Source organism: Lipotes vexillifer, unplaced genomic scaffold (genome assembly GCF_000442215.2).
Source record: "Lipotes vexillifer unplaced genomic scaffold, Lipotes_vexillifer_v1.1 scaffold995, whole genome shotgun sequence".
Taxonomy (NCBI): Eukaryota; Metazoa; Chordata; class Mammalia; order Artiodactyla; family Lipotidae; genus Lipotes; species Lipotes vexillifer.
This window is the reverse complement of record NW_006785389.1, coordinates 227,518-241,380: the sequence shown is the minus strand read 5'-3', so window position 1 is coordinate 241,380 and position 13,863 is coordinate 227,518. Positions and strand designations below refer to the sequence as shown.

Below are 13,863 nucleotides of genomic sequence, written 5' to 3'. Positions count from 1 at the left end.
TACTTTCTCTTGCCTTCAACAGCCTCCCAACTTTTGTGTGCCTAGTAAATATCTACTCTCCCTTTAATACTATCGCTGTCTCCAAGTGACCCATCACCATGGAGTTCATCATCCTCTATATTACCTGTGTACATTATATGCTTCCATATTTAAATATCCTGTATTCCCTAAACTGTAAATGCCTGCAGACAAGAACAGTGTCTTATACATGTTAGGTTTGTGACCATTATTTTGGAACCAACCTCTATGGCAGATTGACAGAGGGCTCAACAAAGTAGAGGGGTGTGTATATAGAAGGATAGGGAGAAAAGACATGCCACTCCATGAGCCTTCTCTATGCTGTTTGCTCATCGATTTGCTTGAAGTGTTGATTTTTTATGCTGATCTTGCAGACTGATATGACAAGTTTAAATGGAAAATTGTTCTATTATCCTACATGCGTGCTCCCTTCACAAATCCAGTTGTTGTCTTCTCAGCTGTGGTCAAAGTTAGAGGGACATAATCCATGTGGTCAAACATTTCACAAAGTTGTCTTAGATATAGGTGCTTTCAAAAGTAGCTTTTGCAATAGAAAAACGCACACAGAAGAGTCCAACTGTATATAACCCAATTCCAAAAAAGAATTGATTTTATTTCTTACACATTTTGCACAAACTGGAAAGAAGCACTGAAAACTATTATATATATGGTGAACAGCTGACATGAAAGAGCCTGGCACATAAATGCAGGGTTTTTCCCGTGTATTAGTCAGTTTAGGTTGCCATAACAAAATACCATAGGCTGGGTGATGTAAACAAAATTTATTTCTCACAGTTTGGGAGGCTGAAAGTCTGAGATCAGGATGCCACAAGGTTGGATACTGGTGAGGGCTAGTTTCTCGGCTTGCAGATAGCCACCTTCTTGCTGTGTCCTCACATGGCAGAGGTCTCTGGTGTCTCTTCTTTAAAAACACTAATCCTATTATGAGGGCCCCACCCTCATGACCTCATCTAACCCTTATTATCTCCCAAAGGCCTCAATTCCAAATACAATCACATTGGGGGTTAGGGTTTTAACAAACGAATTTTGGGAGGACACATTCAGTCCATGACATCCCATTCTCCACCAATCACTTGTTGTACACCAGTGTTTACACATGAAAATACCAATGTTTATTCATATAAATATAAATTCATTTTCGAACAAAACAGTAACAAATGATTTCTCTTGTTCTGAAGTTCCTCATTCTTCAATACAGCCTGTTTTTTTTTTTTTTCCTCATTAGCTTGTCCCAGGCTTGTTAGATTTTTCACACCATTAAGATCATATGTCTTCATATCCATAGAGACAGTGTGGTAGTGACTCTATTGCTTCACACAATTATGAGTGCTATCTTTACTCAATCTTCTTTATTCTCAACCAGAAGTTTCTGCCAGCTGAAAATGGCACCCTGGTTTGTGAGGAAATCCCTTCTGTGTGATACTTCTAGTTCTAAGGGACAAACTCAAACTCTTTCTTCATGTGACCTTAAATCAGGCTCATAGCTCCATCCAGAAAAATGGATTTACAATTCACTTTGTTGTACATAACCAATGCAATAGCTTTAAAATTACATTGGAAATAAAGTACCAGTTTTTTTTTTTAATCAAATGAAGAATGCTCTTCATTAAAAATGACTGATCCAATCATCTGAGCTTGCTGTTTTGAAACAAAGACCTATGATAAAGTCACTGCCTCAGTTGATTTCAAATACTCAGGTCAAAATCACCAATGACTTTTGCTCTTTGGGTTTCAAAGTGGGACACATCATCAAACTGTCCCATTTTTACACATTTTATGTTATAGACAAATGCATTTTTCCATGCCTGTGTCTCTGCTACTTTGCTAGCCTCTCTCTTACCTTTTACATATTTAAAACAATCTTAAGCCTTTTCCTCAGAATGTGTATTCTGATGTCGAATCAAGGATGAGCTCCGACTATATGCCTTCCCACATTTACTACACTCATAAGGCTTCTCTGAAGAATGACTTCTCTGATGCCGAATAAGATCTGAGCCACTGCTAAATGCCTTCCCACATTCGTTACATTCATAGGGTTTCTCTCCAGTATGACTTCTTTCATGTAGAATAAGGGATGTGCGTTGGCTAAAGGCCTTCCCACACGTTTTGCATGTATATGGTTTCTCTCCAGTGTGAATTCTTTCATGTTGGGCGAGGTGTGCACTCTGACTGAAGGCCTTCCCACACTGATCACATTCATAGGGTCTATCTTCAGTATGAATTCTCTTATGTCGAGTAAGAGATATTCGGTGACTGAAGGCTTTCCCACATTCCTCACACTGATAGGGTTTTTCTCCAGTATGGATTCTCTGATGTTCAATAAGAAATGATTGGCGGCCAAAAACTTTACTACATTTATTGCATTTGAAAGGTTTCTCTTCAGAATGAATGTTTTGATGTATTTTAAGGTTGGCAATTCCAGAAAACATCTTCCCGCATTCCTTACATTCAAACAATTTCTTTTTCTTTGTATGAACTTTCTGATGTTGAATAAGGGATGAATGCCGGTTGCAGACCTTCTCACATTTATTACATCTGTACAGTTTCTCTCTATTATGAATTCTTATATGTAGAGTAAGGGTTGAAAGCCGCATGAAGATCTTCTCACATTTATCACATTTGTAGGGTTTCTTTGAAGCGTGAATTCTCTGATGAAGCATAATGGATGAAATCCTATTAAAGGATTTCCCACATTTTCTGCATTTGTAAGGATTCTCTATATGGTGACTTTGCTGCTGTAAACTCTGACTTAAGGCCTTCTCACTTTCATGGGTTTTCTCTCCAGTATGAATTCTTTTATGTATAACAAGGACTGATTTCTTACTGAAGCCTCTCCCACATTTATTGCATTTATGTATTTTCTTTCCATTGTGAGTTTTCTTATGAAGTAAAAAAGATGACATTCGAATGAAGGCTTTCTCACATTTTCTGCACTGGTAGACATTTTGAACAAGGTGGATTTTCTGATGTATACTGAGAGATTGGCATTGACTCAAGGCCTTCCCACAGTCAAAGATTTCCTTTTCCTTGTGACTTCTCCCATGTAAAATAAGGGTTGTTCTTTGAATGAAGCTTTCCCCACATTTATCACATTCATAGCTTTTCCTTCCATTGTGAATTTTCTGATGAAGAATAAGGGATGAGATCTGTCTGAAAGCTTTTCTACAACTACTGCATTCATAAGGCTTCTCTCCAGTATGAGAGTTCTGATGAAGTTTAAGAGATAAGCTTTGACTAAAGAATTTCCCACAGTCGTTACATTTTAGAGATTTCTTCTTTGAATGCACTTTCTTGGGTTTTATTAGGACTGAATTTTTCTTGCAGCCTCTCTTTCCTGTGGGAACTTTTTGTGGTGCAGAAACTGCTTTCTGATAGATGCTTTGCCCAGATTTGTTGCACTGATATGGAGATAACTTCTTGGTCTCCCATTTAGACCCTAAGTCTGAAAGACATCAAGAAATTCAATTTGTTTTCCTGTGCTAGAAAAATAAAGCTATTTGCAATCATTATCATAATAACAATGATAATCAGAATAACTTTTTAGTGTCTCATTATGGTTTTAACACAGTAAGGGCTTTATAGAAACATTTAATAACTGAAATTCAGGGAAGCGCAATTGGAAATGAATAAATAAAGGTTTTATTTACAGAATAAACGTATACCATATACATTAAACTCCATACATTGTTCAGCAGATGAATGTAGTTTTATTATAGGAAATGTCCAGAAAAGGCAGAAGGTAAAATACAGACAGAAGGTAAATTACTGGTTGCCTGTGGCTGAAGGTGGGAATGGGGATTATCTGTAAATGGTCATGAGGGATATTACTGAGGTGACAAAACTGTTCTAAAACTGGTTTATGGCGATGGTGGCACAACTTGGTAAATTTAGCAAAAACCACTGAATTATACACTTAATATGGATGAATTTTACAGTATGTGGCTCAATAAAGTTGTAAATTTTTAAAATGTATTCTTAAAATCGAATCTTAAAAAAAGACCAAACTGGACTACTGGTTTCTGGCTCCTCATGTAAAAGTTTGGAAGTCACCATTTTGTCCTACAACTCTTCTTAGATCCATTATAGAGGGGAGGGCACAGGGAGAACCACTTCCTCCAAGACTGGACAGACAAACCGAAGCTTACTGGAGCAGAGACTCACAAGCACAACCACCATGGGAATCTGTGTTGGGGCAGGAAAACCTAAACTATAATTAATGAATTGTTGGAGGCTCAGTGCCAACAACTCTGAGAGTTAAAAACTCCAGGGGGACCTAGTCAAAGCAGCCCACAAAATATGGCAAGATTTACCTTTAGGATTTTGATCAGATTCTCACCTTAAATATAGGAGAAAAATTATCTTGGGCTGCCTCCAGGGGGTGGAGAAAAGGAATCACTTTGAAATATGCCAGATCAGTCTGTTCCTCTTAATCAGGCCTGCCCTCAGGGGACACTAGGTAGGTAACCAGAGCCTACCAGGCTGAGGTATTATCAGAGCTTAATTGACCTGGGGAAGAAAAATATCCAACTCCACCTGGCTCTAGCCAGCTTGTCCCACCTAACATGGGAGGGAAAAACAGAATCACTTGTGATGTTCACAATCCAGAGAAGTCTCACCGAAAGACTGAAAACCTAATCATAGGACTAAAGACTTCTCCCCTCCCCCACCTCACCATCACATCACTAAAGGCCTATTTAGAGCAGTTCCTTTTAAATGGTATATCATGGCTGGCTATCAAGAAAAAATTAGAAGACATACCAAAAGGCAAAAAACACAACTTGAAGAGACAAAGCAAGCATCAAAACCAGATTCAAATATGGCAGGGATGTTTGACTTATCAGGTCAGAAATTTTAAACAAGTATGTTTAATATGCTAAGGACTCTAGTGGATAAAGTATACAGCATATTAGAAGAGATGGGCAATGTAAGCAGAAAGATGGAAATCCTAAGGAAGAAACAAAATGAAATGTTAAGAGATCAAAACCACTGTAGCAGAAATGAAGAATGCCTTTGATGGGCTTTTTGTTAGATTTAACACAGCTGAGGAAAGATTCTGCGAGTTAAAGAATTTATCAATAAAATCCTCAAAACCTGGAAAACAAAGAGAACAAAGACTGAAACAACAGAACAAAATATCCAAAGACTGGAACAATTACAAAAGAAATAACATATCTGTAATAGAAATACCAGAGAAGAAAGAGAAAAAAGAATAATGACTGAAAACTTCCCCAAATTAGTGTCAGACACTAAATTACACATCTAAGCTGCTCGAAGAACACGAAACAGGATAAATGTTAGGAAACCTATACCTAGGCATATAATTTTTTTTTTTTAGGTGTATCATTTTTAAACTGCAGAGTATCAAAGAAAAAATCCTGAAAGAAGCCAGAGGGAAAAAAGATCCCACCTATAGAGGAACAAAGATTAGATTTACATTCAACTTCTCAGAAACCATGCAAGCAAGAAGAGAGTGGCATGAAATATTTAAATTACTGAGAAAAAAACCCACCAATCTAGTATTCTGTACCTTGTGGAAATTTCCTGCAAAAGTGAAAGAGAAAGACTTTCTCATATAAACAGGTATTGTGAGAACCTGTTGCCAGTACACGTGCCTTGCAAGAAGTGTTAAAGAGGTCCTTTGGAGAGAAGGAAAATATTGTAAGTCAGAAACTCGGATCTACATAGAGAAAGGAAGAGCACTGAAGAAGGAATAAATGAAGGCAAAAAAAAACCCCTTTTATTATTTTTGATTAGTCTAACAGATAAGTTTATTCAGAATAATAATAGCAACAATGTATTTGATTACATATGCTTACATATTTATCTTATGTGTGTGTGTATGCTAATGTATACTTATATATATAAGTGAAGTAAATGACAGCAATGATAGAGGGGATGGGAGGAAGGAGTTAGCATTATTTTATTATAAGGTACTCATGCTATCCACAAAGTGGTACAGTGTTATTTAAAAGTGGACATGGATTAACTGTAAATGTGTACTGTAAGCTCTAGGGCAACCACTAAAAAGAGTTTAAAAAGTAAAAAAAGAAAAAGTATAAAAAAAGAAAGTATGCTACAGATAGAAAATGGAATCATATGAAATGTTCATTTAAAATCACCAAAGGCAGAAAAGAGTGGAAGACAAAAACAGGAACAAAAAATAAAGGTAACAAATAGAAAACAGTAACAAAATGGTAGATATAAATTCAACTACATCAATAATCACTTTAAATGTCAATGGTCTAAATGCATCAATTAAAAGAGATTTTTCAGGGTGCATAAAAAACATGACCCACCTGTATGCTGTCTATAAGAAACCCACTTTAGATATGAAGACACATATAGATTAAGAGTAAATGAATGGAGAAAAGTAGACCATGCTGACACTTATCAAAAGACAACAGAAGTAGCTATATTAATTCTAGATAGAGCAGGCTTAAAAACATGGAAAGTTATCATGGATAAAGAGGGATATTACATAATGATAAAGGGGTCAATTCTTCAGGAAGACATAACAATTCTTAACATGTATGTACCTAATAACAGAGCATCAAACTACATGAGACAAAAACTGATAGAACCACAAGGAGAAATAGATGAATCCACTATCATAGTTGGAGACTTCAACACCCTCCTCTCATAAATGGACAGATCCAGCAGGCAGAAAATCAGTAAGGACATAATGGAACTCAACCACACCATCATTCAACTGGATATAATTGACACCTATAGAGTATTTCATCCAACAGCAGAATTAACATTATTCTCAAACTCACATGGACCATGCACCAAGACAGACCATATTCTGGGCCATAAAACGCACCTTAACAAGTTTAAGAGAATAGAAATCATAGTGTCTGCTTTCAAACCACAATGGAATTAAACTGGAAATCACTAACAAAAAGATGACTCGAAAATCCCCAAATATATGGAGATTATACAGCACACTTCTAAATAACACATGGGTCAAAGAAGAAATCTCAAGAGAAATTTTTAAATACTTTGAACTAAATGAAAATGGAAACACAACTTATCAAAATGTGTGGGATGCACTGAAAGTAGTACTTAGAGGAAAATTTATAGCACTGGATGCATATAATAGAAAAGAACAAAAACCTAAAGTCAAAACTTCAGGTTTCCCCCTTAGGAAACTAGAAAAAGAGCAAATTAAATCCAAAGTAAGCAGAAAAAAAAGAATTAGAGCAAATCACTGAAAATGAAAACAGGAAATCAATAGAGAAATACAATGAAAGAAAAAGATGGTTCTTTGAAAATCAGTAAAATTGGTAAGTCTCTAGAAAGACTAAGAGAGAGAGAGAAGACACAAATTAATATCAGAAATCAAAGAGGGGACATCATTACACATTTCATGGAAATTAAAAATATAATAAAAGAGAACTGAACAATTCTATGCCCACAAATCTGATAATCTAGATGAAATTGATCAATTCCTTAAAAGACATAATTTGCCAAAACTCACACAAGAAAAAGATGATGTGAATAGGTGTATATCTATTTTAAAAACTGAATCAGTAATTAATAAACTTCAAAAACAAAGTACCAGGCCCATTATGTGTTCACTAGTGAATCCTACCAAACATTTAAGGAAGAAATCATTCCAATTCTCCATAATCTCTTTCAGAAGACAGAAGCAGGGGGAATACTTACTCATTGTATAAGGCCATCATTACCTTAATGCCAAAACCAGAGACATCACAACAAAGTAAAACTACAGACCAATATCCCTGGATAAATACTGATGCAAAAATCCTAAACAAAATACTAGCAAACCAGATTCAACAACACATTAAAGGGATCATACACATGAGCCAGTGGGATTTACACCTGGAATGCAAGGATAGTTCAATATGGGAAAATAAATGTAGTCTATCACATTCACAAATTAAAGGATAAAAACCACACGATCATCTCAACTGATGCAGAAAAAGCTTTTGACAAAATTTAACATGATAAAAACACTCAAGAAAATAGGAACAGAAGGAACTACCTCACTGTTTGAATCAATCAATGAATTCAGTAAAGTGGCAGGATACAAAATCAACACCCGAAAATCAGTTGTGTTTCTATACACTAACCATGACCACTCCGTAAAGGAAACTGAGAAAACAATCCTATTTATTATACCATCAAAAAGGATAAAATATTTAAGAACAAGTTTAACTAAAGAGATGAAAGACTTGTACACTGAAAGCTACAAACATTGCTAAAGAAATCAAAAGATACAAATAAATGGAAAGACATCCTGTGCTTGTGGATTGGAAGACTTAATATTGTAAAACTGTCCATACCACTCAAAGTTATCTACAGATTCAATGCAATCCCTATCAAAATCTCAATAACATCTTTTTGCAGAAATAGAAAAAAGTCCTAACATTCATATGGAATCTCAAGGGACCCTGAACATCCAAAACAATCTTGCAAGAGAGGAATGAAGTAGGAGGGCTCAGACTTCCTGATAATTAAGATGGTGTGGTAGTAGCATAAAGATAGATATGTAGACCAAAGGAAGAGAATAGAGAGCCCAGAAATAAACTCTTGCAAATCTGGTCAAATGATTTTCAAGAAGGGTGCCAAGACTATACAATGGGGAAAGAACAGTTTCTTCCACGAACGGAGTTGGGAAAACTGGTTATCTACATGCAAAAGAATGAACTTGGACCCCTACCATACACCATATACAAAAATTAACTCAAAATAGATTAAAGACCTAAGTGTAAGACCTAAAACTATTAAACTCCTAGAAGAAAACATAGGGGAAAAGCTTCAGGACATTCGATTTGGCACTGATTTCTTAGATATGGCATCAAAAGCACATGCTACAAAATGAAAAAACAGACAAATGAGACTACTTCAAACTTAACTTTTGCATGTCAAAGAAAACGACAGGGAAAAGGCAACCTATGGGTATTGTAAATCATATATCTGATAAGGGATTAACATGTAAAATATTTAAAGAACTCCTACAATTTAAAAACAATGGACAAGTAACTCTGTTAAAAAATGGGCAAAGGACTTGAACAGACATTTCTCCAAGACAGACAAATGGCCAATAAACACATAAAAAGATCCTCAACATCACTAATCATCAGGGAAATGCAAACTGAACCCACAATATCACCTCACACCATAAGGATGGCCACTATCAAAAAAAAAAAACCAGAGGACTTCCCCGGTAGTCCAGTGGTTAAGACACCATGCTCCCAATGCAGGGGGCCCAATTCAATCCCTGGTCAGGGAACTAGATCCCACATGCCTTAACCGAGAGCCTGCATGCCGCAACTAAAGAACCCACATGCCGCAACTAAAAAGAACCCACATGCCACAGTAAGACCAGCGTGCTGCAACGAAGATCCCACAAACGGCAACGAAGATCCCGTGTGCCACAACTAAGACCCGGCGCAGCCAAATAAATAAATATAAAAAAAATAATAAGAATAACAAGTGCTAGTGAGTATGAGCAGAAGTTGGAATCCTTGTGTACTGTTGGTGGAAATGAAAAATCGTGCAGCCACTGTGGAAAATGGTATGGAGGTTACTCAGAAAATTAAAAACATAACTACCATATGATCCAGCAATCCTACCTCTGGGTACATACCCAAAGGAATTGAAATCAGGATCTCGAAGAGATATCTGTACTCCCATGTTCATTGCAGCATGATTCACAATAGCTAAGAGGAAAGCAACCGAAATGTCTATTGACAGATGAATGGATAAAGAAAATGTGGTATATATATACAATGGAGTATTATATAGCCTTAAAAAAGAAGAAAATCCTGTCACATACTACAACATGGATGAAACCTTGATGACATTATGTTAAGCAGAAAAGAGCCAGTCACAAAAAGTCAAATACTGCATGATTCCATTAATATGAAGTATCCATAGTAGTCAAAATCATACCAAGGGCTGAAAGGAGAGGTGGGAAGAACTAGTATTTAGTGGGTACAGAGTTTCAGTATTGCAAATTAAAGCTCTAGATAACTCTTGGTCAACAATGTGAATATACTTAACAGTACATTTTAAAATGGTTAAGATGGTAAATTTAATGTTATGTGCTTTTTACCACAAATAATAAACTCATAAATCTGTAAAAACAAACAAAAAAAACACAAAAAAAATTAAAAAACCCATAACTTGACCAACCAAAGAGGAACCTATGAGAAAAGGGAATGAGTTCTTGAAAAGCAGTCAAAATAAACAGCTATGGAAAAGATTTTTAATTTTTGTTTTTAAGGATTGAAGAAAATGATGCAAGTTAGATCATTTGAAACGCTATCATTAGAGAAATCAGAACACACTTTCTCTGAAGGGAAATATGAAAGCTGAGGCAGGGGACTGGATAGGTGGGGATGAGGCTGTTAAAAGCTGAGCTTCTGGGACCAGAAGCTGGGGTTCAAACTCCAACTCTGCTGCCACTTCCTAGATGGGTGACCTTGGGCAAGTCACCGAACCTCTCTGGCCCTCAGCTTCCTCAACTATAAAATAGGAATAATAATAGTACCTACCTTATAGGGTTGTTGGGAGGAACCTGTACTTAAAAGAGTACCTAATAAGGAGCTTGTTAAATGTTGGTTATTCTCCCTCTTGGGGCTCATACTGAAGAGGCTTGCGTTTTCTGCCCAAGCCTGGGGCCTCTGAGGTGGAGAAAATGGCTCTCAACTATTATCTTAAAGATGTTGCCCTCTCATGATGGAGGGCACCCTTACACAGAATGCCAGCTTCTAAGCCTTGGTTCTCCGTCACTCACCCAAGCCCCGGCGTCTTTTCACTGGCTCCACCATCCAGGGTGCTTTCCCTTTTTCCAATAAGGTGATCACATTTGGCCTCCGAAAGGAAAGTCCTGCACACAGGAAAAACAAAGGAACTGAGCATGATGTGGGCACCACAGCTGTTAGAGCCAAGCTTTGTGGCAACAAAAATGGGGTTTATTAGTGCAAGAGGAGCATGGAGGATGTAAAGGATAGGTGGAGAATAAGAAGGATGAAAGTTCAGTCATAGCCAGCAGAGTTATTCATTTCTAACTCTACAAAGCCAACTATTTTCATGAAAAGTTGGACCAGAAACTCCTGAGGCTGGTTATTCAGCTATTGCCTTTCTGCTCCCAAGCCCACCGTTCTCTGATCTGCTGTAATCCACACTTCTATGCCAGGTGCTCCGTATCAGCATCCACCAATAGGGGTACTGGTGGTTTCAATTTATGCTTTTCTTTTTTCCTCTGCACTTCCAGAACTAGCCTCATCTTGCCCCCTCAGGAGGATAAACCAGGCAGTGCACCCCTCTCCTTCAGAAGTCTGAGTCCCTTCCTCAGAGTCCTAAAAACTCTCAACTCTTCCCTCTGTCCTCCCAGCCCTAGGATGGTGGCTGTGTCCTGCAATTACCATCTGTGTCTAATATTCACCTTTTAATAGTACCTGTTAAGTCAATACTTTAAATTTTTTCTCTTAAAAACAAGCCAGGTGTCCTCAAAAGATTACATATATAGTTACCATATGACCAGCATATACCACTCCTAGGTATATACCCAAGAGAAATGAAAATATACATCCACACAAAAATTTGTATGTGAACATTCACAGCAGCATATTCGTAACAGCCACACAGTGGAAACAAGCCAAATGCCCACCAACTGGTGAATGGATAAACAAAATGTGGAATATTATTTTGCCATAAAAAGGAATGAGGTATTGATACACACTACCATGTAGATGAACATCAAAAATATTAAGTGAATGACGCCAGACATAAAGGACAACATATTTGATTTCATGTTTATGGAATGCCAAGAACAGGCAAATTCATAGAAACAGAAAGTGGATTAGTGTTTGCCTAATCTGGCGGGATTAGTGGGCAGGGGGAAATAAAAAGTGATTGATGATGGGTATAGGCTTTCCTTTGGGGATAATGAAAATGTTCTAAAATTGACTAGGGTAATGGATGCACAACTCTGTAAATACATTTAAAAAAAAATCACTGAATTGCATACTGCAAATGGGTGAATTGTATAATATGTAATTTATACCTAAATAAAGCCATTAAAACAACAACAAAAAAAACTGGAGTGGCTTCTGTTTTCTTGACTAGACTGATTGATTCATCTCCCACGATGGGCCAGCTGTGGATTATGGGGGCAGGAGAGCCTTACCGAGAGAAACCAAGTTCTGGTAGTTTTCCAACATGACATCTTCATACAGATCCTTCTGAATGGGGCTCAGCCATTCCCACTCCTCCTGGGAGAAGTAGATGGCCAAATCCCCAAATGTGACTGGTGCCTGAAATGGAAAATCACACGTCCTTTCACTGTGGGCTTGTGCTTCCACATGGCTGAGAAAACGTTGGACTTCCAAACACGGGAGATACATGGTGCCAGGATTCTATTAAGGAAACATTTGCGGTTCTGAGATCAAAAGGGGCAGGTGTATTAAACAAAACACAATGCAACATGATAAAGATTTTGTTGCATAAAAAGCATATCAACTTGGATTTACGGGGCATTGACAAAGACAAGGCATTTTTCTAAGTACTCTGCATGTACTGGCTCATGTTAGCCAGTGACTGGGGACCACAGCAACATTATAGATGAGGAAACTGAGGCCCAGAGACATGAGGTGACTTACTGAAGATCTAATAGCTTGTAAATGAAGGAGCTGGGGTTCAATTTGGGCAGTCTGGCTGCTGATTCATGTCCCTAACCACATGTGTCTGTGTTATACATGGCAAAAGTTTTATTTGCAGATGTAATCAAGGTTACTAATCAGTTGACCTTAAAATAGGGAGAGTAGCCTGGATTATCCAGGTGGACCCGATGTCATCACAGGAGCCCCGAAGAGCGAAGAATTTTCTCCAGCTGGTGGAAGAGGAGAGCAGAAAGGGAAGTCTAGGAGATGTGAAGGATGAATGGGATGTGACCTGTTGCTGCTGGTTTGAAGATGGGATGAAGCGAGCCACATGAAAAGCAGGAGGGGGAACTAATTTTGCCAATAACCAATGAGTTCAGAAGAGGACCCTGAGCTTCAGATGAGACCACAGCTGCTGACACCTTGATTTCACCCTTGTGAGACCCAAAGCAGAAGATCCAGCTAAGCCAAGCTGTATCTGAACTCCAGCCCACAAACTGTGTGATAATAAATGTGTGCTGTTTTGAATGGCCATGTTTGTGGCAATAGGGAATGAACACACATAACTTAGAGGGCAAAAGTGTCTATTATGAGAAACTGCACTGAAGAGGCTTATTGTAGAAAATCACTTCATCACCTAAAGTCTTGAAACATGCTTATTTCAGAAGGCTGACTCACTGGCCTGGCTCCAACTAACTCAACCTGAATACAGGGTTATGAGGAGTCTCTTAGAGAGATGTCCTCCTTGTACAAATGGGGTGTACATGTAAAAACAAAGCAACATCAAGAGATTAACTCCGGAGCACAGCATCCAATCCTCCTCTGCCCCAGCAGGTCCCACCTGGGCACTCATGTCCACCTCGAGAAATCATGGTGGCTCTGGTCTTTTCTCTGGGGAGAGTATTCCTCCCAGCACAGGCAGAGACCCTAGAGATGCTGAATGAATAGGTGAACCGTCATGTGCACACTGAGAAAAAAGGAGAGGGGGGACGCTGAGTGGCCCTTCTCACGCTCCCATGCCCGGTGGTGGTGATGGAAGGAAACCAGGGACTATGTCTTGGTTGGGTCTCTGTGGGGTAGGATGTTCCCACGGAAGGAAAGCAAATGGTTTCTTACACGATGGAATTTTCCCAAAGGACGAGGAACCACTACTTACCTTGGACTTGGATTTCCCACGTGCAGCAGGCAT

General features: G+C 38.1%; 1 protein-coding gene across 1 annotated transcript; it reads right to left on the bottom strand.

Annotated features, from left to right (window-relative positions):
* Nucleotides 1–1,865: 1,865 nt before the first annotated feature.
* On the bottom strand, nucleotides 1,866–13,863 carry ZNF667 (zinc finger protein 667). The gene is made up of 4 exons (XM_007457456.1): nucleotides 13,831–13,863; nucleotides 12,203–12,329; nucleotides 10,808–10,900; nucleotides 1,866–3,481 (listed from the first exon to the last, which is right to left on the bottom strand). The coding sequence occupies exons 1-4, from the start codon at nucleotides 13,861–13,863 to the stop codon at nucleotides 1,902–1,904; spliced, it is 1,833 nt and encodes a 610-aa protein (XP_007457518.1). The 3' UTR covers nucleotides 1,866–1,901.

Excerpts from the sequence above, each read along its gene's own strand:
- ZNF667 (XM_007457456.1), bottom strand. The coding sequence starts at position 13,863 with ATGCCTGCTGCACGTGGGAAATCCAAGTCCAAG. Across the intron at positions 10,901-12,202 it reads CCAGAACTTGGTTTCTCTCG|GACTTTCCTTTCGGAGGCCA; the intron begins GTAAGGCTCTCC and ends TCCTGTGTGCAG. Across the intron at positions 3,482-10,807 it reads GAAAAGACGCCGGGGCTTGG|ACTTAGGGTCTAAATGGGAG; the intron begins GTGAGTGACGGA and ends GATGTCTTTCAG.